Raw genomic sequence first — 23,395 nt, forward strand, 5'->3', positions numbered from 1 at the left:
TTACTAGTGTGGCTAAAAGTAAGGTCAAAAGATTGAATTTTGTCACTTGATTGCTAAATCACAGAGTCAAATATATTTGTTGAGTAAATTTTCAAAACAGAATTTCAAAAGTTAACCAGGATCGTGCAGCAAATAGCACTTAAATAGATAACAGCATCTGCTGACTCCTTTGTGTACAAATATATCCTGTTAATTTCATTCCACAGAGTGTGGTATATACGGTAAAAATATATCTACAGCTTAAAATTAAATTGGTCTGGCTAAAACTTAATCATGAAAGAAAAATGGAGACTCTGCCAATGATATTACATTTTTTTTCATATAGCAGAATAAAAGAAACAGAAGTTTTGTAACATTTGAAATATTGTAAATTCTGCTTCTGAGAGATCAAAAATGAAAATAAATATTTTCAAGGAATGTGCAATTGAGACAAAATTTTTTTCAACATGTATTTACACTAACTACAATAAAGCTAACAGTCAATACACTGAATCTGATACATTCTTAATAATAAGTAAAGTTTAGTTCTATTAACTCTGAAATTTCTTTGCTAGAAAGTCCCACATTTAGACAAAAATGCACATTCAACTTCATTCTTGAGGGTATTTGCCAAATCACTTAACACTCATGTAGAAGTATCCTGTCTTCATTAAGTTAATCTGTAACCTGGGTATTCCTTCCGCTAGTACAACACTATTTGGCCTGTTTCTTAGTAAGAAATCACTTTAGAGAAGATGAAAAGAGCTGCCAATAAATATTATCTCTATTTATATTTCCATAGTTAATTTTCATTTGGGAAAACAACAGCCAAAGTAGCCACTTCTACGGGCTATAAAACATTTCCAAAAATTTACAGAGATTCCCTACAGCTCTTCTTTATAGTTCTGTCCAGTACAGCAACCCAACCAAGATATTTCACATTTAGGATTCAGCTTTCTTATATGTTCATTGGGATAAAATAACTACTCCCTCTGTCCCCTCCACCCTCAAGAGAAAAGTTAAAATTATAATAAAAGCTCTTTGAGAGGAAATATAAAAAGCAGGCTCTTTTTAAGTAGACATCTTGCACAAATTTCAGGCATAGCTATCAGCTGAATCTATGAAGGAGATTAAACCCAACTGTCTCAAAGAAAGATGTTTACATCCTGCACCCAACTACCAAGTGATGATACAAGAGACAGAAAGAAGCTACTTAACACTTTAACTTCCTATATGCATCAAGGAAGCTTTCCTAAAGTATCTTGTTAAGTAAATTCCAGGAGGGATGAGACTGAAAACCTGGCTCAGTATTTACATTCATCACGGAGACTGTACTGGACCTTGTAGGCTATGGACACGCATCTACCACAGGGTATCCATTTATCTGCAACCCTGGGCCACTTCACATATAAAACATAGTTTTTCAGTCCTGAAGGTGTTTGCCTACATCTTCTCTTTTGATGTAAGAATCACATCTACAGGAAATACTTAGATACACATTTGGTCAGCTCAAAAGTATTATACCCTTGGGTATAATACAAGACATTCAAAAAAATAATCTCTACAAAGTTTTTTATTTCAACACAGAAGTATAAGACCTCTGCAATATTGATTTTAATAAGCAATTCTTCTTAATTAATCTGCTTTAAGAAATTAGAGGTTTGGCCCCTTAAAAATGCTAAAAACAATGACAAAATAACTTAATATAAATAGCTTTTAAAGTGTTGTTTTTAGTTGGCTGAGACAGGTCCACATAGATTTGTAAGTTTATAAACACACTGAATGCACACTTTAGTCAATTTATTATCATCTAATTTTAATGAACAGTATGTGGCTAAAATTTCATTTGACAGTAACTGTATGCAAAATAAATTGCTCTAAGTACCTTAAGGGCCCACAGGTTAACTACTATGTAGTTCCTAAAATATTAATTTGTACACAATGGCTTGATGACAGATGTAAAGGAAGGAACACATGGCACATACTTAAAAAGTTTTTTGAACAGAAAACCCGGCATTTTAAAACCTTCGTCAAATTCAGCATCGCTTTCCTCAGAATCATCTTCAGGCCTCAAACTCTGCTCTTTGTCCTTCAGTCTCAGTTTCTTCCATCTTCTGCCAGGAAAACAAAAACCATATTTTCATTACTTTGGTTCCAAACCAGATTAAAATAGATAGTTCAAAGTAATACAAAGAAAAAAAGACAAAATAGAACAGTCCTTTAGCTTTCTGCTGCCATCATTACCCAAAACACTGATGTTCAAGAGAAAAAAAAAAAAAGATTCTCTTCTCCCTCCTCTTCAATTCAATTCTCATTTGAATTATTATAGCTGCTCTAGAAATATTCCTGTAAGGTCTCATTTCATTATCAAAACTACTTGCTCCTCTCCTGGCATACCCTAAGGGAAAATTTCTCTGCTAGTTCCTAAGATATATGAACTTAATTCTAGAAAAGATTCAGTGGAAATTTCAATATAACTAAATTTATAGATACTAAATGTCATAGCTCCAAAATGACAATGTAAGAAAAAATAAATTTTATTTATAATTACTATTTCTGTGCTAGAGATATGATGGTCATAGCATAAAACAGCACAACATCTTGAACATAAAGCAAGTTTTCGGTCAAAATTACTGTGTCTCAGATTCACATGTTGATTACTTAATTAGGGACAGGCATCAACAATATAAAAGTATGGATAATTGTACGACTGAGGAAAGAAAGTGTTCGCTAAATAAAATCTAAGTTATAAATTTAGTTATGTGATGCTTTTCAGATACGAAATAGGATGAACATTTATATTTCAGAAGGGTGACTCCATGTATGTATAACGAAAGAAACCTCTAAAGATCTGAGAGTATCAGTGACACAGCAAGGCTACTGCGGAGGTAGAATCATTCAGTCAGACTAATTCTGCGCCCATATAACTAAAACGGACACTGGTGTCATAAGGTGGGGGGAAAAGTCAACAGCCTCACATTCTAGTTGCTTCCAAAATAATACGATAGCTTTCTTCAGCATGCACGCAACTGACACTTTGAATTTCACAAAATGGCGGAAATGAAATAGCGCAGTAACACAAATAAATGCCTTCCAAGTAGAAAGCTCACAGGAAGGGGATAAGAACAGCAACGCATTTAAGACGTCATTAATCTGCCCTGACTACGAAGGACTAACAGAGAAAGTGTGAGGGAAGGTAGAGGAAAACATGAGAGGATAATATTGCATACACGGCCCAAGTGGAAGAACGTGTTTTCCAACACCAATTACCAAACCAGCAGAGAGGCCAAACACACAGGCAAGGGGCAACCCCGTGCGTAGATGCTGGAAGACCTTAAAAGCACGTCCTCTGATTAATTCTAGCCTGGTGAAAATTTCAGCGCTTCAGAGTAAGGAAAAGAAGGGCTAGCTGAGGCTTAACTGTGATCAGTAAGGAAAAACTAGTTGGTGATCTGAAACTACTTCACAGGGCACTAGGAGAACCTATAAATAAGCACTGCTGCTGATTTCCAGAGAACAGACAACGGAAAAGGCAGTACAAGGCCAAGCCTAAGAAAAAAGCCATCACATAACCATGAAGTTTAATATGTGACAGTGTTTTTTATGGGAAAATTTTAATGGCCTTTTTGTGCCTAACCTCTAAAGGCAATCTCTTCCTCTCTTCAATTAGTATTTTTCTTTCTTAAAAGTCATCACCATGCAATGCAGGAAGTACCTCTAAGTGGCTCTAACAATCTTAGCTCCTCTTCTGAGTTGCACATTATCTACAAATTCAGGTAAGCGCAATGGTATAGAGTAGTGGTTCTCAACAGGGGGGGGCAACCTGGGCATCCTCTGAAGGTGACCCCCACCCCTACCCCAGGATAACTTGACAATGGAGACAATCTGGTTGTTCCAAGTACTGGGGGGTGGGGAGACATACTACTAGCACTTAGCAGGTAGAGGCCAGGATGCTGTTAAACATCCTACAATGTCCAAGATAGTCCTCTACAACAAAATATTATCCAGCCTCAAATATCAACAGTGCCAGGCTGAGAAATTCTGATATAAAAGTATCCCTTACAATTAGAACTTAGAAACTAAAATAATGTATATCCATTTTCGTGATATATATATATATATATATATATATATATACACATATCTGATTTTCATTATCTGAAATTTAGCAAGCAAGCAATTTCAGATACTGAGATAGCCCTCAGTACCCAAATTCTTACAATCGGAGCTCAGAACCAAACATCTGCATAATAAATTTCTTTTTAGCAAATTTGTGGATAATATAAATTTTGAGAACAAAAATCACAAAAACTTAAAAAAAAAATCACAGTCACTTAAAAATACTTCATTTTGCATCTACTCAAAAATAATTTACAGGAAGAAAAAGAAAAGCACCAGAAGACGCTGGCTTTATAAGTTCTGCACAGCAAGGTCACTGAATATTCTGCATCCAAGAGTTTCACACCTTAAACTTCACTGACAAATGATAGCTACTTCCTTAGACATAGCCAGTTCATCTTTGTGGCTATTAAATTTCCCACCACATCGTGCTGCTTCAACAGAGTTTCAGCTTCCTCCCTCTCACTCTTTCCTCTCTGAAATATATAGGCATCATGTTGCCACAGAACACACAGCACCTAGGAAACCGCATAAGCCACTACAGAATGATTGCATTCCAGTGCCTTCCGCTTCATAAAGAAAGATGAAAAGAGACAAACATTTATCCAGTTTGGCTAACAGATGACTAAAGGCGGTGGGGAAAAAAAATCATTATTGCCTACAAGTATTTGTATCGTTGTGAAGACAAATTGCCCCAGTAGAATCGTATGCACATATTAAAGGCTGAAAATACCAGCGTTATAAAACCACATGCATGTGTCGCTCCAGCTAAGAGATTCTCCTGGTATATAGAGCAGTAATTCCTCATGTGGCAAACAACCAAGAGACCTGACCATCTAACCAGCACTATGAATGTGGGCAGCACCAAGTGTTGGTCAGCAAGAAGCACCACGTGGCACGCTAGTGGGGTAGAGGAGAGCCAGATTCACCTCCGCACTGAGAGAAACAGATGTCTTCCCATCTCAGATGCCAACAGGGTCTAAAACTGCTCTCTTCAGTGTGGTTAACTCGCTGGTCCTGCAGGCTGGCAGGCTGAGCGGCCTGCCCAGTCTTCAGGTATAAAAGGGGCTTCCGTGTTGTGAATAAAGTGGGTGTGACATATGCCCAAACCCTCGGACTCAGACGGTCCAGAATCAAATCCTACTGCCATGTATTACCACTTCAGCCCTCAGCAAGCAACTTAACCTCTTTAGCAAAGAGTGCCATCTACGTCACTGGATTTGAGGGAGGATTAAATGAGGTGCCACATATAAAGCACTTATCATAAGACAAGAATATAATAGGTGCTCAACGGATTAATGTATTATACATAATCATATGTACTTACTAAAACCTCACATAACCCTAAGAGAACTGTCACAATAATCATTTACAGCGGAATAAACAGAGGCAAAACACAGTTCAACACAATCTGCACGTGAGAAGGCAACGCAGCACGAACACGTGACCAGACTCTGGAACAGGTACATCTGCTCAAAAATGATGACAGTCTGTCAAATGGATGCTCAGTAAATGACCGTGAGGAACATGATCACCATGAGTAAAGACACTTAGCCATCAGAAGATATCTGCTGGAAAATGTCAATTTAGAAGTTTAATAACAGATTTGTAAATAGTAAATTGTCATGAAGTATGGCCACCTTTTTATATGATAGTAACAACAAGATAACTACAGATTAACCTAAAAATGGTTGGGAGTGAGTCAACATTAAGATCTGGACCCAGAGATCTGAAATCTTAAAAATGGCCTCAGAAATGTCTCAATTCAATTATTTCAATAAATAAGCTAGATGATGGATTTTAAAAGTAGAACATGGCAGTAAATAGTCCAATATTTACATTTTTGGAAAAGTAATCACTTTTCATGTTTTCTATCCCCTCGTTTTAAAAGAGTCACACATGTAAGAGTCACAGCTGCAGCCACATAAAACCAAGCAGGCCTGGTGTTCTCTGGCAGGGCTTCCAACTCCCCACACGACTGCCGCAGTCAGCCCACTGCTGACGCTGCTGGCAGCTACTTAGAAGAGAACCCAGTAATAAACATAAACTTACAACTCCAATCAGATGCAGGCAGGGCAAATGCTCCTTGGCTTCGCCGCATTCGTGCAGGAGTGAGAACCTGGCCCAGGCTGGGGGCCCTGGGGCTGATACTGCAATAATGATCTGTCAGCAGCGGCTCGGACCCAGGGCCCAACAGGCAGCAACGCTGCACAACCAGCTGAACTGCACAGGAACAGTGTGTCCTTCAGTTGTAACCTACTGGCATGCCTTGTTGATGGAACCCTGAGAATACATCTGAGAAGTTAGTTTCTTTTCAAAGGAGAATTTCCAGCATCTCAAGGACGTTCAAAATGCCAGAGCAGAACACAGTCAGCTGCCACCATGCCGAACCTTGGAGCCCACTCATCTGCATGCCCTGTACTGTCCCCAGCCTCCCTCCCGCAACACACACATTCATGCACGTGCCTGGGGACGCGTCAGACCTCAGCCCAAGCAGCACCTCTGGAAGAAGTCTTGCGCAACCAGCCAGTTAGGTGTCCCGTCCTCCAGATGCCTTCCTAACACCACGCACCTTGGGCACACCTGATGTCTCCACTACCAGAGTGTGAGCATCTTTTGAAATCTGTATCTGTCTCCCCTGTTAGACAGGGAGCCACCTGAGGTCAGAGATGGTCTCAGTCATTTTCATATCTTTAAAGACTAGTATAACGCCCACCTCACCAGAGGCTTGATAAATGCTAAAGGAATGAATCAACAGGGTTCAGAATTGGGTGAGGAGGACCCACAGGCAGAGAACCATGGCTTGAAAATGGTCATAAAACACGTCCCTCTGAAATGGTTCAAGAAACATCCTGTTCTAGCTTCTTTAGGTCTGCCTCCTGCCGCACTTCCTGCCCCTTCTACATGCATGACTCTGAAATACTACTCTGGGCTGCAGCCACTGCATAAACATGGCTGGGTCTGCTGCAAAGAATGAGGCTTGGCCAAGAGTGACTGCAATGTCAGAGATGTTTAATTTAGAATTTTGTAAGGAGGGGGAAAAAAAGGAGAGTAAGCTCATTACACTGAATGACAAAAATTTTGTTAAGTTGTTTTCAATTCCTCATTTCTGTTTTTCTGGGTTTCCTAGGGGATTCACTTTGCAACAGGACTGGTTTTTGCACACCAGCTGATGGGAAGAAAATAAGGAGTCCTGAGTTTGGGTCCAAGGCTCCCAAGGACCAGGTGGGAAAGGCTGGGCCAAAGATTCGACTTTTTATGAAAGGATTAATCTCTTAGCAGAGGAAAAAAGAAGTTTACGTAGCCCTAATCTATATTTACATTACCAGAAAGGAAATAATGTTTCTAGTGTTCCCACTTTCATCTTTTCTTTAATCCACACATATAATAGTCACAGCTGCAACCCAACAAAATGAGGTGAATGTGTTACTCACTGGGAGGTTTTCTAACTCCTCCAGTTCCTCAGACTCCAGTGGCAGCTACCAGAGCAGAACCAGCAAAAAACACAAATGTAAGCTACCCACTGAGAAGGGGATACTGGATGTAAGCAGAGAGCTACATTACAGGTCTTTAACTAGTAAGGGGAGGTCTGAACTTCAGAAACATCATTTAACAACACTGTATTTGTCTCCTCGACCACAAAATGAGCCAAATAATAGGTCCTTATAGGATTAAATGAAGTACTATGTTTATTTTATGCTTTGGAAACTATTTATAATACTGCATACATGTCAGATACTATATCACAATTACTGGCGGATTACACAAAAAAGCCCAAAACTGAGAAATCTGAATTGCCTTGTAGGTTAAATGCTAACAGTAACAAATGTCAAGACACGGTGGAACTGCAATCTAAGGTGGGCAGGAGTTCAGTGTACCAAGTCTAGAAGGTCATCACACTACTGTGCCTGTACTATCAGCCAAGATCAAGATTATCATGGTCACTCTGAGCACTCACTGAGTGCAGCAAAGATGTAGAAAACCAAGCTTTACAAGGCACAAGAGAAGGATCTGGAACACTGACCTCTGAACAGAGAAAACTAAAGAACCAGTGTAATCTTGATCCACCCACACTCAGAACCAATGAGTAGGCTAATGGTTAGAAGAATGCCCCCTGGGCAGATGTCTAGTGCCCCCTAGTGTGTTCAAGGGAGAAATAATTTTTTGTTTCTCCCCAACTGTTAATAATTTTAACAGTTAGTGATATTTTATCACTAAGTGGACACAGTCATATTAATAAGAATATAATATATGAAAGGTAAAAAAAGCCTAACATTAAACAAAACTAAGTTTATAAGAGCATATGCAGTATGAGTTGGCAATGCATATTAAATACAATTGTTAAAAGTGCTTTTTACCCTGGAAAAACGTTATCTCTTCATACACATAGATATTTTGTTTTTTAATTAGTTGGAGGCTAATTACTTTACATCATTACAGTAGTTTTTGTTATACATTGAAATGAATTAGCCATGGATTTACATGTATTCCCCATCCCAGTCCCCCCTCCCACCTCCCTCTCCACCCGATCCCTCTGGGTCTTCCCAGTGCACTAGGCCCGAGCACTTGTCTCATGTACCCAACCTGGGCTGGTTATCTGTTTCACCCTAGATAATATACATGTTTCAATGCTGTTCTCTTGAAACATCCCACCCTCGCCTTCTCCCAGAGTCCACAAGTCTGTTCTATACATCTGAGTCTCTTTTTCTGTTTTGCATATAGGGTTATCATTACCATCTTTCTAAAGTCCATATATAACACATAGATATTTATATAAGCTCTTCCTCATGATTCTCATAGACCCTCTTACTGGCTTGATGAAATCTTACTAGAAAATGCTTTACCTAGTGGACATACAAATAACAAAACTGGCTAATTTTTGTTGAGTGTCTGATATCTGCCAAATGTCTCAGATGTATTACCTTTTGTAATCCTAACATCACCCTTGAAGAAGGTACTGTCATTTACAGATGTGGAGATACATAAGACCTCATAGCTACTTGGTAAGACTTAGGCATTCTGACCCCATGGCCTGTGATTTGCACCCACTATGCCATATATCCTAAAAGAAATCCAACCTTGAACATTCACTGCAAGGGCTGAAGCTGAAGCTCCAATACTTTGGCCACATGATGTGAAGAGACAACTCTGGAAAAGACCCTGATGCTGGAAAAGGTTGAGGGCAGGAGGAGAAGGCAGCAACAGAGGATGAGATGGTTGGATGGCATCACCAATTCAAAGGACATGAGTTTGAGCAAACTCTGGGATATAAGGACGCCTGGTGTGCTACAGTCCACTGGGTCGCAAAGAGTTGGACACAACTTAGCGACTGAACAACAACCAAAATGCCCCCCTAGCTGTGGACAAGCTATGTTTTGAAATTATATATACATACATATTATGTTTTAATACATATTTTTTAAATTAAGAGGCAGGAAACACCCTAATAATGACAACTAAGAGTAACTGATTAAGCATGCTGGGTACTGCTTTAAATATTTACATGTATTAAATAATTTAATCCTTACAACTCTATAGACAGATACTATTCTTAATCTCTTTCTTAATTAAAGAAAGGTAGGCAGGGACAGGTAAAGCAGCCTGCTCAAGATCACCAATGTGAAGGTTCTAACCTGGAGTCTGTGCTCCTGTTACATAATCTTAAGTTTCAAAAACATTTATGACTTGCAAAAAAAATCACCCTTTTCTCATAGCAGCAGCCAAAAAGGTCAATAATCACCTCTCCAAATGCTATACAATGAAAACACTTGTACAAGAGCAAACTAAACTCTAAAACGTCAATTCAAATTTGTCTCAAGAAACATCAGTGTGAAAGTCTAAGGAGAGGAAAGACGGCCATTGTTTGTACAATAACATGATTCCCTCCACACCTTGCTGCTGTGCAGGTTGGGTCAAAACTCACTCTTCACTGGACACCTGCTAACTTATCCAAGTAACAGTGAAATCAGTTTAACAGTTCTTCTGATTACAGATAACCCAGGCTGAAAAAACACATCAGTTCAGTGAAGCCTCTCAGTCGTGTCCAACTCTGTGACCCCTTGGGCTGCAGCACGCCAGGATCCCCTGTCCATCATCAACTCCCGGAGTCTACTCAAACTCATGTTCATCAAGTTGGTGATGCCATCCAACCATCTCATCCTCTGTCATCCCCTTCTCCTCCTCCCTTCAATCGTTCCCAGCATCAGGATCTTTTCAAACGAGTCAGTTCTTCACATCAGGTGGCCAAAGTATTGGAGTTTCTGCTTTAGCATCAGTCCTTCCAATGAATATTCAGGACTAATTTCCTTTAGGATGGACTGGTTGGATCTCCTTGCAGTCCAAGGGACTCTCAAGAGTCTTCTCCAACACCACAGCTCAAAAGCATCAATTCCTTGGTGCTCAGCTTTCTTTATAATCCAACTCTCACATCCATACATGACTACTAGCTTTCACTAGATGGACCTTTGTTGGTAAAGTAATGTCTCTGCTTTCTAATGTGCTGCCAAGGTTGGTTGCTCTTCCAAAGAGAAAGCATCTTTTAATTTCATGGCTGCAGTCACCATCTGCAGTGATTTTGGAGCCCAAAAAAATAAAAGTCTCTCCCTGTTTCCATTGTTTCCCCACCTTTTTGCCATGAAGTGATGGGACTAGATGCCATGATCTTAGTTTTCTGAATGTTGAGTTTTAAGCCAACTTCTTCACTCTCCTCTTTCACTTTCATCAAGAGGCTCTTTAGTTCTTCACTTTCTGCCTTAAGGGTGGTGTCATCTGCATATCTGAGGTTAATGATGTTTCTCCTGGTAATCTTGATTCCAGCTTGTGCTTCATCCAGCCCGGCATTTCGCATGATGTACCCTGCATATGAGTTAAATAAGCAGGGTGACAATATACAGCCTTGACATATTCCTTTCCCAATCTGGAACCAGTCTGTTGTTTCATGTCCAGTTCTAACTGTTGCTTCTTGACCTGCATACAGTTTGAACATTCTTTGGCATTGCCTCTCCTTGGAATCGGAATGAAAACTGACCTTTTCTAGTCCTGTAGCCACTGCTGAGTTTTCCAAATTTGCTGGCATATGGAGTGCAGCACTTTTACAGCATCATCTTTTAGGATCTGAAATAGCTCAACTGGAATTCCATCACGTCCACTAACTTTGTTCATAGTGATGTTTCCTAAGGCCCACTTGACTTCGCATTCCAGGATGTTTGGCTCTAGGTGAGTGATCACACCATCATGGTTATCTGGGTCATGAAGATCTTTTTTTGGATAGTTCTTCTGTGTATTCTTGTCACCTCATCTTAATACCTTCTGCTTCTGCTACGTCCATACCATTTCTGTCCTTCATTGTGCCCATCTTTGCATGAAATGTTCCCTTGGTATCTCTTAATTTTCTTGAAGAGATCTCTAGTCCATGCCTGAAGAACTATGGATGGAGGTTCGTGACATTGTACAGGAGGTAGTGATCAAGACTATCCCCAAGAAAAAGAAATGCAAAAAGGCAAAATGGTTGTCTGAGGAGGTCTTACAAATAGCTGAGAAAAGAAGAGATGCTAAAGGCAAAGAAGAAAAAGAAAGATATACATATTTGAATGCAGAGTTTCAAAGAATGGCAAGAAGAGATAAGAAAGCCTCCCTCAGTGATCAATGAAAAGAAAAAGAAGAAAACAATAGAAAGGGAAAGACTAGAGATCTCGTCAAGAAAAAACACATAATATTAATACCAGACAAACCAATACAGGCACACCTTGGAGCTATCACAGGTTCAGTTCCAGACCACAACAAAGCAAATATTGCAATAAAGCAAGGCACATGAATTCTGTGGTTTCCCAGTACATATACAAGTTATGTTTACATTATACTGTAGTCCAGTAAGTATGCAATAGCATTATGTCTAAAAAAGCAATGTACATACCCTAATTAAAAAATGGTTAGTTAAAAAAACTGTTAACCATCATCTGAGGCTTTAAAGAGTCAACCTGTCTGCAATAGTAACATCAAAGATCACTGATCATAGATCACCACAACAAATACAATAATAAAAGTCTGATATACTGTGAGAATTATAAATGTGACACAAAGATATGAAGTGAGCAAATGCTACTGGAAAAATGGCAATGATAGACTTGCTTAAGGCAGGCGTCACAAACCTTCAATCTGTATTGCCTATACTCAAATGCCTGTACTAACCTAGAGAAAAAGCAAACTATACCTCTTAATGGGAACTGTCAAATACTAGGAGGCTGAGATCATAAATTAATAAAATGAATATGCCCTCTCCAAAATTTCCAAGGAAGTCACATATTTTGCTGCTTGAAATTTACAACTGACCTTATTGCTCTGTTTTCAGTTTTAAGTTGCAAGGGCCACTAAGATCTATAGTGATTGTGAGGGGAAAGTCACACATCATACAGTTAAATCATTCTGAATGTAGGGTGAAATTTCAATATCAGGATCATTCTCCACTTATTGCAATATCCATGAAAGAAATTCTACAACAGAAGCACAGTGAGTACAATTTGATTTTTAAAAATATATTCAAGGCACCAAGCTGGGTATTTAATATAGTTTGCATTTCTGTGGTGCAATAGGTTTTCTATTTCAGACAGCTAAGAATCCCTCACAGATTAGTCTAATTTGCTAAATTGAGATACTCAGTGTTTTACTTTTCTTATCTGCCTTTTTATGGTCTATCTGGGTGGACTTAATTGGCACATCTGAGCAGATGAAATACCCTCAGTTAGGAGTCCAGATCTCACAGAGTAAATTAAGACTGATGCAGACAATTATGCACTGGAGCTGAGGATGAGAGGTGTGTGCAAAGCACGAAGCAGAATTAGTCTTCATTTGTGTCTTAGCTTCGTCATTTAAAAGAAGCCAAGATGCTCTCTATGAAACCTCCTTTAGGGAGTTAACTTTTTCTTCTCTCTTTAAAATACAGATTACTACAAGAAAAGAAAAAGGAAAAAATATATATATGTTTATTTCTTAAGAAAGCAATTAACTCCCAGAAACTGATGACAAGAACTATCAATAAATAATAGTTTCTGGGTTAAATATAGATTAAATTTTAACCAAATTCAGATTTTCAGAGAGCAAATGATTTGGGGTTTTTTTTTGTTTGTTTGCTTGCTTTGTTTTTAAGGCACAAGCAAATCAGGCTCTACAATGTAATTTGGCCTTTGCCTAACTGTGACCTGAATTTGAGTGCAGTACAAACAAAAGTCTAATTGAAGGATAAACATGGTACAATCACAACGCAAAGGGATTGACTCTAGACAAGAGGAGGCGGCTCTGTAAAGACAATAAAGTGGAGACAGAGCAGCTGGGAGCGTGGGAGGCACAGCGTTCAGCACCATTTCTAGCCAGGGCTGGGACCTGCAGAAGTGTGAGCTTGTCCTCATCAAGTGATGGGAGAAGCTGATCACCGAGGCCACGCTCTTCTGGGTCCACGGCACCAGTCCATGCTGACAGACCACTCCCTCCAGACCCAAACCACCTTCAGCTCCACCCCAACCCCAGACTTCTCACTCGCTGCTACCCTGGGCAAAAGGCCTCAGCTTTCTCGGCTCAGGATCACATCTCCTACGGGGCCGTGAGGACTAAACCACTGGACCCACAGACACTGAAGCACTGCCAAGTGGTACGCATTTACTAATGTCAGTTATCTTCGTTCTCATACAACTTCCTCCCTCCCTCATGGATGCCCCCCTTGCTCAGACCTCCAAATTTCGAATCCAAGAGACTTTTTCAACATTTATCCTCCTGGACTTGACTCCTCTTGGCATCTGAAAATAACAACAGCCCTCCCCTTCTAGAACTAGGCATGTATACAGTCAAACCCTCCAAACTAGGGTCCAACTCACCCCTACCACAGAAGCCACAGTGCTCAAGGGAGAGGTGATGAAGACACCATTTACCCAGACAATTTAGCCGTGTGGAGGCTTCAGATATTCTGTAAGATTTACACAATGAATGGAGTCATCTGACTTTTTAACTCCAAGCTATTCACACTAAAATAAAGTTTAAAATGTGATAAAAGAAAAACCTTTAAGATTAAAAACATATCAGAAACCAGTTTTATCAATGGGCACCATGACTCCAGATTCGGGTTATACCACATCATGAGGAAAATTCTATCCCCATCCACATCAGACCTGTCAAGCTTTCTAGACATCCCAGCAACCTCCCCAAATCTTCATCCGACTGACCTGGGTTTGGTTTCCAGTCTAGGGAGGCAGGGGTGGCTATGTCCTGATTCTTGGCACCACCGTGTGGCCATATATAGATATTGCCCATTGCACCCAACTCCAAGTCCTGGCTTCAAACCTCAGCTCTTAACCAGTGAGATCATGGGCAAGTTGATAAATTTGAAAAGGCCAAGATAAAGTGTACACCCTGCTATAATTGTAACATGTGACAGAAATACATGCATCGAATCAAAGACTGGAATGAGGAACTTCCCCTGCAGAAATAATGTGCCCCCAAAAGCAAAGCAAGTACTTTCCTTTTCAATGATGCACTGAAGTTTGAGGGTAAATGTGGCAAGTGCTTTAACCTGCATCCTCAAGTTCATATCAACATATCTGAACCACTCCACAGACCAGGCCCAGTGCTGGGACCAACATTCTCCACAAAATCTTGCTTAAAGCACCTCCACCTGATTTCATTACACTCTTCACCCTGGTAGGTCCCATGTGTGCCCTTGTCCCCTAAAAGACTGCAGATTCCTCGCAGGAACAGAGCCGGGCACTTATGCAGTGAGAATAAAGATGAAGCAATGGAGTTGCCCTCATTCTCAACTGGGAAATGAACCAACTACATTGAGGGAAGCAGGACTGGTCATCTGGCAGGGAAAGGTGCGTGCATGAAACGTGTGGTCTTCCAGGCCACTTTGGACTCAACCTGGGCACATATCACCCAACACTGAATGTGTCTTATTTCTATTAAGTGCCTGGCCCCAGGAGATCCCAGATCCTAAAGCGATGGATTTTACGGAAGACTTCACAACTGAGAGCTATACCCTAATGGAAACTTGACTACCACAAAATTAAAATAAAAAATTATGGATGCTTTGTAAGATCTGTTAGCACTGACATGAGTAAGAACCAACAGAATAATTGCTTCTAAGAAGTGGCCCATTCATCACGGTACATAACCAGAGCTATGAAAATCAGGAAGAAAAAAAAAGAAAGAAAATCAGGGAACACCATTGAGGGGGACAGCCTGCAAATACAACAGGACAGAGAAGAAAGCAGGATAAAAATGTGGAAAAGGCAAAATATATAGACAGTGTAAAAGATGGTTAAAACTTCCAAGACTGACCTGAAATCTTGGGCTAAGTCAGAGAAAGTAGGATTGTAAGTGCTATTACCCAGATCCAGAAAATGTTAAGCTATAGTAAAGGTCTGACAGGGTATTCCTGCTGAACATCAACTAAAATCAAAGATACCTAGTTAGGACTAACCTAGGGCTAATGAAAGACATAAGACTCAACTTGAGAGAACTAAGCAGGTGAGATGTCTAGGAATCATCCACTTTTACTTCTAAGAGTTCAAAACAACATTGTAATTAGCATGGCTATAATTTAAGCCCTGTTATATAAATATGTACAGTTCAACACATATTTAAGTTCAAAAGGGACCTGCCCTGAATATATATTTCTAAATTCTAACCATTAGGAAAAACTCATTTTCTATGTTGTAAACTAGTTGCTGTTGTTGTTCAGTTGCTAGTTCATGTCCTACTCTTCGCAGTCCCCACAGACTGTAGAATTCTCTGTCCATGGGGTTCTCCTGGCAAGAATACTGGAGTGGGTTGCCATTTTCCTCTCCAGGGGATCTTCCCAACCCAAGGATGGAACCTGCATTTCCCGTGGACCTTTACCACTGAGACACCAGGGAAGCCCCTTGTAAACTATATGGGGCTTTATTCTGATCATCAATCATCAAACCATACTATTAATAAGATAAGAAATCCTAATCTTTTTCTTTACTCAAGGGGTTACCATTACAATTTCAATCTGTCTACAAAGATCAACAACAAGAAACAACAAAATATAGAGTGACTGGCAGTTTTAAAATATCCTTAATATGCTTTTCAACCCTGAGCACTTTAGTTTCTTTTAACATCCCCCAATCCAAAGAGTACCAAGGGAGATGCAATATAAACATTTTAATGTGGATATCTGCAGTTTAACAATTATCTGCCTTAATAACTGTAGCTATAAAATTTTAAGAGCTATAGTATTTTGGTGGCAATTAGAGTTATTGATATTTCTGAAACTCATTTGAGATTCTACTGTAACTTGAGCAAAAACTGACTTCTGATATGGCTTTGGATATAACAGTTTTACAATCTTAACATCATTAAGAAAAACTTATTGTCATGAATTTAAACCTGTATTTAAAATTCAATCAAAACAAACTGCTCTTAATCAAAATACCGATATACTTAAAATACATTTAATATTGACTCAATTTAATGGCAAGAATATTCATTCCACTTACAATCAATATGGTGAGATTAACACTTTTATTAATTCTCTACAGCAGTCAAGGAAAAAATATGCTGCTCACTGTTCAAGAGTATTGAGCAATACCCCTCAAACAACTTTACAGATATGGAATGTGCCAAGTAACTTTAAAGTTGCAATAAGAAATGACAAATATTAAGCCACTCCTCAACCCTGTCTTGCCAAGTAAGGTATTATTGCAGTGTTGAGTGTAAGGGCTCTCTTAAAGACCTGGATCTAGGTTGCAGGTACTCAAATCATTTATGAAAACAACTATGCTCCATCTACTTCTAAAAGGTTAGGTAGGGAACATATGTGGCAATGTGCATGGAGAACGTCAGCAGTTCTAAACAAGAAGAAAAGAATATCAGAATATCAGAATCTTCATTCTCAAAGGTTAGTGGGAAGCTACAAAATTACAATAAACTAGGTCTCCCTACACTGAGAAAAAAAGAAAAAACTGTTGAGGATTGGGAAAAAAATATCCTGGGAGCAAATATTTAAAAAGTAATCTGTTAAGCAGATTCTCACATCCCCTTGAGTTTCTCAGTGCTCTTAGCAAGCTAAAGGCTGAGGCTTGAGTCACGCAGCAGTGTTCCGTGAGACACAGTGGACACTGCAGTGTACACATTGGTTTTCTTGGTTCACAGAAAATGTGTGAACAGGCAATGCTGATTCCACAAACGAATGTGTTCACCTTCCTTTTATCTTACTTACACCAGATACTGACAAAATCATGGAAATAAGAAGCCAAAGTTAGTCTCTAGCAAACACAAAGAAAAGACAGTGGGAAGGGTATCCTGGACATTCGAAGCCCATTTCTGGCACTGGAAGGTTTAAATTCTTTAAACAACTACTTTTTTAAGACAAGGAAGGAGGCATTCAGGAAAGCAATCTTATTCTTTCATACACTAAAACTTAAACTTCAGCTCTCTGGGCTTCCTGGGGGCGCTAGTGATAAAGAACCCACCTGCCAGTGCAGGAGACATAAGAGACACAGATTCGATCCCTGGGTTGGGAAGATCCCCTGGGGGAGGGCATGGCAACCCACTCCACTATTCTTGCCTGGAGAATCCCATGCACAGAGGAGCCTGGTGGGCTACAGTCCACAGGGCTGCACAGAGTCGGACATGACTGAAGCGACTTAGCATGCACACAGGTACTCCTGAAATTACCTCCACCCAGCATACACCACAAGCCAACCTCCTCCTCCTCCCCAGCCTTGTGGTAAGGCACCCACTCTCCAAAGGAAGGCACACAGCTCCTGCTTTACTCCTTTGCATGCCTCTTGACCCAGCCTTCCCCTTAAGCTTTTCTTCTTAGACTTGCCCCCAAATCTGAATGATGACCCAGAAGTAGAAGCATCTTGGGTCAGCTCCACTGAGGATTCAGGGGCTCTGATGATTCTATCACCGACTCAATGGACATGAGTTTAGGTAAACTCTGGGAGTTGGTGATGGACAGGGAAGCCTGGCGTGCTGCTGTCCATGGGGTTGCAAACAGTCGGACACGACTAAGTGACTGAACTGAACTGATGGTTCTATTGGGCTAAGGCTGCAGGAAGTCCAATCTTTGGATGAGTAGGGGTCTAACACACTAAGCTAGACCAGAACTCTTATTAATAAACCTGCCACCTACAATAAAACACGGCCCCTGTGGACTGACCTTAATCGTTGCTTATAATAATCTTCATCTCCATCATCTCGGCATCTCACTACCTTCCGACCTCCTCCCGTGGCTTCAGCCTCTTCCCCAGAACTTGGAAAAAAGTCATCATCGATCTCCTGCACAGTGACTTTCTTCTGCCGTTTCCGGCGACTGAGCACCAGCCTCTGCTCCCAGTCAGTCCCTTCCCCAGGCAGGTCGGCACCCACCGCCTCCTCCAGCTCCTCCTCCGTGGGCAAGTACTCAGAGTCTTCACCCTCCGAGTCCCCCTCTGCCTTTGGTCTCACATCACAATCCCAGGGTTTCTTTCCCTTTAGCGATCCCACCTGCCCCTGGAGCTGAAGAGCCCTCTTCTGGAGTTTCTTGATTTTTTTTTTCAGGCGTTTATCTGTTTTCGATAGAACTTTGCCTCTCTCGTCTGGTTTGTTTTCACGGAGTGTTGAGCTCAGCTCAGGAGTGGCCGAGGCCACAGCTTTTTTAGCTGCTCTTTTATTACAAGCTTGCTTCTTTCTTTCAAAGGACAGTTTCGCTTGATCTGCCAAATACTTTTCAAAGCCTGACGCTTCATTGAGCATTAGTTTTCTGGGTTTTTTCTCCTGCTTCTGAGCGATCTTGGTACCAAAAGGTGTCATCTGGCCAGTGCGGACGAGCTCTTCCCAAGCGGTCTCCTGAGCGGGCATGAGCATGCTGCCAAGGCAGGATGGCTCCGCTTCTGAAAAAGGGATAACAATGCATTGGGTACTAACATAAAACCTTCCAGGAGAACAGACATGTGTGCTACTTAACACATAAGATACAAAAAAAAAAAAGAAAATCACTGATGTACTATACTATATATAAAGCATAGTGAAATTTACTATACTCCTATTCAAAAAGGTCACTTCTCAGTAACTTTTCCCAAAATACTGCATTATAAATATGCTTTCTGGGCATCCAAAGACAGACCCAGTCATATGTAACATAGAGAGAGAAATTTTGCCATGTTTCCTTATCAAGTAAAGAGTAGTCCTTGAAGAAGCAATCTCCCAAGTTTGCATATCACTGCTAACACCAGCATTGAGAGGGACTTAAATTCAAGAGTCAGCAGAACTGAAAACAGAAATCTAAACAATCAGCATGCACCTAAATAGGTTAGACATAAATGGTGGCTCTGCTCCGTTCAACAGGATAGTCACCACGTGGCCATTTAAATTTACATTGAGAATTCATTTCTTCAGTTGTACTTGCCACACTTCAAGAGCTCAATAGCCACACATAGCTAAAGGCTACCATGATGAACACCACAGACAGCATTTCCATTATTGCAACTATATCTACTGGACGGCACCACATTAGATATGTAAACTGACTAAAAGGACGAACTAAAATTGGAAGTTATGCTATACTAATAGAAAGCCACCCAGAAATCATTCCTCTTTCATCAGCTGAAATTAATCTTTAGAAAAATTACTTTATCCATAGCCAAAATATCAAAGGAAGCAAGGCTTAATGGGAAGGAAAGCATATTCTAAAATCTATGATCTCTTGCAGGCCAATAACACCCGCACAGTTTTTCATTAAATGTTCACTAAAGAAAAACATACATCAGAAAGTGCACAAATCCTCAGTGTACAGCTCAGTGGATTTTCAGAAAAATACACCCACACACACCTGAAGAAGGAAACAGCAAACCACTCCAGTATTCTTGCCTGGAGAATCCCATGAACAGAAGAGCCTGGTGGGTTACAGTCTACGGGGTTGCAAGAGTGGGACACGACTGAGCGACTAAACCACCACATACCACACAACCAGCACACAGATCAGGAAGCATAAACTACCAGGATCCCCAGATCCGCCTTTCTGGGTGTCTCCCAGCTTCTAGCCCACAAGATACTGATTGACCTGTTAACACTGCAGGTAAGCTGGACCTGGCACTGAACTTGGAAATGTTTGTGCTTGTGTCTGGCTTCTGTTGTTCACAATTATGCCTGTGAGTCATACTTGCTGTTGAATTTGGTTGCAGTCTGTTGGTTCTCATTGCTGCTGTTAGTACAGTATTCTATTATACAACTCTACTACAATGTTTCCATCCTACTGCTAATGGACATCTGGGTAGTTTCCAGGTTTGGACCACTGAGAATAACGTTGCTACGAGTATTTCAGTACATATCCTTTGGTAACGCTAAGTATATGATTCTTTGGGTATATTAAGCTCTGGTAGACAACACCGAACATTTCCAAAGTGGTTCTGCCAATTTTAAGTTCTATCAACAGTGTTTCAGAGTTTCAACTGATCCATATTCTTGCCCTTCCATTTTAGCTATTCTGGTAGGTGTGCAGTAGCACCATTCAGGGGCTGTAATTTATATTTCCCTAAGTGACTAATGCGGAGAAGGCAGTGGCACCCACTCCAGTGCTCTTGCCTGGAAAATCCCAAGGACGAAGGAGCCTGGCAGGCTGCAGTCCAGGGGGTCACAAAGAGTCGGTCACAACTGAGCAACTTCACTTTCACTTTTCACTTTCACGCATTGGAGAAGGAACTGGCAACCCACTCCAGCGTTCTTGCCTGGAGAATCCCAGGGCCAGGGGAGCCTGGTGGGCTGCCGTCTATGGGGTCACACTGAGTCGGACACAACTGAAGTGACTTAGCAGCAGCAAGTGACTAATGAACTAGGGAACGTCTACACAGATTTGCTGATCTTTCGGGTAGCCTCTTGTAAGGAAAATGTCCAAATCTTTCGCCAATTTTTCTTGACTTTTTTTTTTTTGCCAGTTTTTCTCACAGGTGTTCTTTAAAAGAAAAAAAAGATTTCTAGGAATTCTTCATACATTTTAGACTCAAGTCCCTGCATTAACACAGATATTGCAAACATTTTCTCCCGTTCTCTTAAATGCTATCTTTCAGCAAACACAAGACCTTAGTTGTAACATAGTTCATTTATCAAATCTTTTCCTTTACAGTGAGCATATTTGTGTCTTGTTAAATCTTTGCCCCAAGATCATGAAAATGTTTACTATGTTATACCATAAGTTTTTTTTTACCCTTCACATTGGAAGATCTGCAATCCATCTGGAATTTACTTTAGTACACTATATAATGGGCCAATCTTCACTTTATCTTCATGTGAATTAACCCAGCACACTTAATGAAAAGATGATTCTTCTCCACAGCACTGCACTGCGACATATATCATACATTCAAGTGACCACATATGGGTGGGTCTATTTGCTGGACCCTCTATTCTGTCCCATTGGTGTACTGGTCTACCCTTATGCCACTACTGCACTACTGTCTTAATTACTATAGCTTAATAACAGGTCTGGATATTTTATTCTTCTTCAAGATTGCTATGGCTATTCTTGACCTGATGCATTTTTATATAAATTTTAGAATCATTTTACTAGTGTCACTCACCTCAGCCTACTCTTCCTACCCTACATCCTCTCCCTCAGAAAACTCCCTGAAGTTTATACTGGGGTTGAGTTGAAACTAGAGAAGGACAGAACTGACATCATTACAATATTGTATATCTTCCCATCCATAACCATGGTGTATCTCCGTCATTCATCTTCTCTTAATTTTTCAATGACATTTTGCTGTTTTTAATGTAGAGAGCACCAAAGAAAACTACTTTTTTAAACAAAGAGTTATTTCCAGGTATTTTGATTTTGATTGTAATTGCCATCTTTACTAAATTTTTATTTTTTACTTTTGCTCATATGTAGAAATATGACTTGATTTTTCTATACGGACCTTGTGTTCAATGACACTGCTAAATTCACATAGTAATTCCAGTAGAACACCCACTGATTCTTTCAGGTTTTCAATATGACCAACCACACATTCCGTAAATAGTGATGGTTTTATTTCTTTTCTTACATTACTACACTACCCAGTAGAATGTAACAGGAAAGGTGATAGCAAGCACCTCAAATCATCACAGATCAGAGGAGCAAAGCCAACTACTGCAAAGTTTATCCCACCAAATTCCAGGAAAGGATTTTTTAATAGATAATCCTCACAATGATTAAGAAACGGATCATTATGTGGAGAGCAGGGAAAAGGAACTCTCAGGAAAGCATGGGGCAAAGAAATGAAGGTCTACGGTGCTTATGCCCATCTCAAGACAGACCTGGAAGGTTAAAGAATGTAGCCAAGGTCTGTACCTGGGAAATAAAGAGCTGGGCTGCATAAAGCCTGGACACTCTGCTCTCCTGCCTCCCCAGACAGGGCACAGAGCACCAGGGAGAAGGAAGGGACCCCAGAAAGTATGGAAGAGGAAGGGTGATGAGAGAGACCAGGAGTCTTAAGTGTTGGCTAGAGCCCCAGTGGAAAGAGATAACAGGAAACAGGCGTTCAGAAAAAGGGCAAGGCCATAAGTGTACAGATTTTAAGATACTAGAACCTAGATGGCCAGAGAAGCCATAGGGAAGGGGTAAGATTATTTGGAGAGATGTAGTATTATAAAAAGAGGGCTCAGCAAGAAATTCTAAGAGTAATTATTATTTAAAATAAGCCTAGAAATCTGGTCAAAAACAACTCAATAGAAATGGTCAGAAGGCTGAAAGGAAAATCAGGAGATAGACATGGCTCCTGAGAGGCAGGGAAGTAGCAGCTGCTACAGACAGGCCAAGTGGAGATTTTGGATTGGGGGAAGCAACAATTACCCATGGGTCGACTTTTACCAAACAAATAATAGGAAGCAAAAGATAACAGCAAGTTCTAGGCAGCCAGATCAAGAAAAAGTTTTTTTTACCAATGAGAAATACAGCATTTCAGCAGCAGGAAGCACTGGTCACAGGCCCAGTGGATTCCGTAAGACAACTCTAACAGCACAGCTACTATTTTTTTCCATCACTTCAACTGAGTCTTCACAATTCTCTTGTCTTACTGAATGGAGCCAGCACAAAGTATTTGCTTGAAGGGCTTAAATCTATATTTCAACTAGTAAATAACTGAACAGCTACCAACAATTTCTAAACACACATACACACACTGACACTCAAGACATTTTGTTTCAGAGCTTATGCATCTTCCCAAAAGGTTTTCCAAAAGACATCCATCCAGGGCAGTGATATAAGCAATATGGCCATGGATTAAATAACCTGAATTAAGATGCCTTAACAACAGAATTGATGGTT

At 40.3% G+C, this 23,395-nt stretch overlaps 1 protein-coding gene across 4 annotated transcripts in view; it reads right to left on the reverse strand.

Moving 5' to 3' along the window:
- ERCC6 (ERCC excision repair 6, chromatin remodeling factor) overlaps nucleotides 1–23,395 on the reverse strand; it is a 74,935-nt gene that overhangs the window by 41,550 nt on the left and 9,990 nt on the right. For all 4 annotated transcript variants that reach the window (XM_070471014.1, XM_070471016.1, XM_070471015.1 and 1 more), the window contains exons 5-6: nucleotides 18,275–18,986; nucleotides 1,965–2,093 (exon numbers count right to left, since the gene is read on the reverse strand). In XM_070471014.1, the coding sequence (XP_070327115.1) occupies nucleotides 1,965–2,093; nucleotides 18,275–18,986 (841 nt within the window). The remainder of the gene's footprint in view (nucleotides 1–1,964; nucleotides 2,094–18,274; nucleotides 18,987–23,395) is intronic.

Source organism: Odocoileus virginianus, chromosome 7, assembly GCF_023699985.2.
Source record: "Odocoileus virginianus isolate 20LAN1187 ecotype Illinois chromosome 7, Ovbor_1.2, whole genome shotgun sequence".
NCBI lineage: Eukaryota > Metazoa > Chordata > Mammalia > Artiodactyla > Cervidae > Odocoileus > Odocoileus virginianus.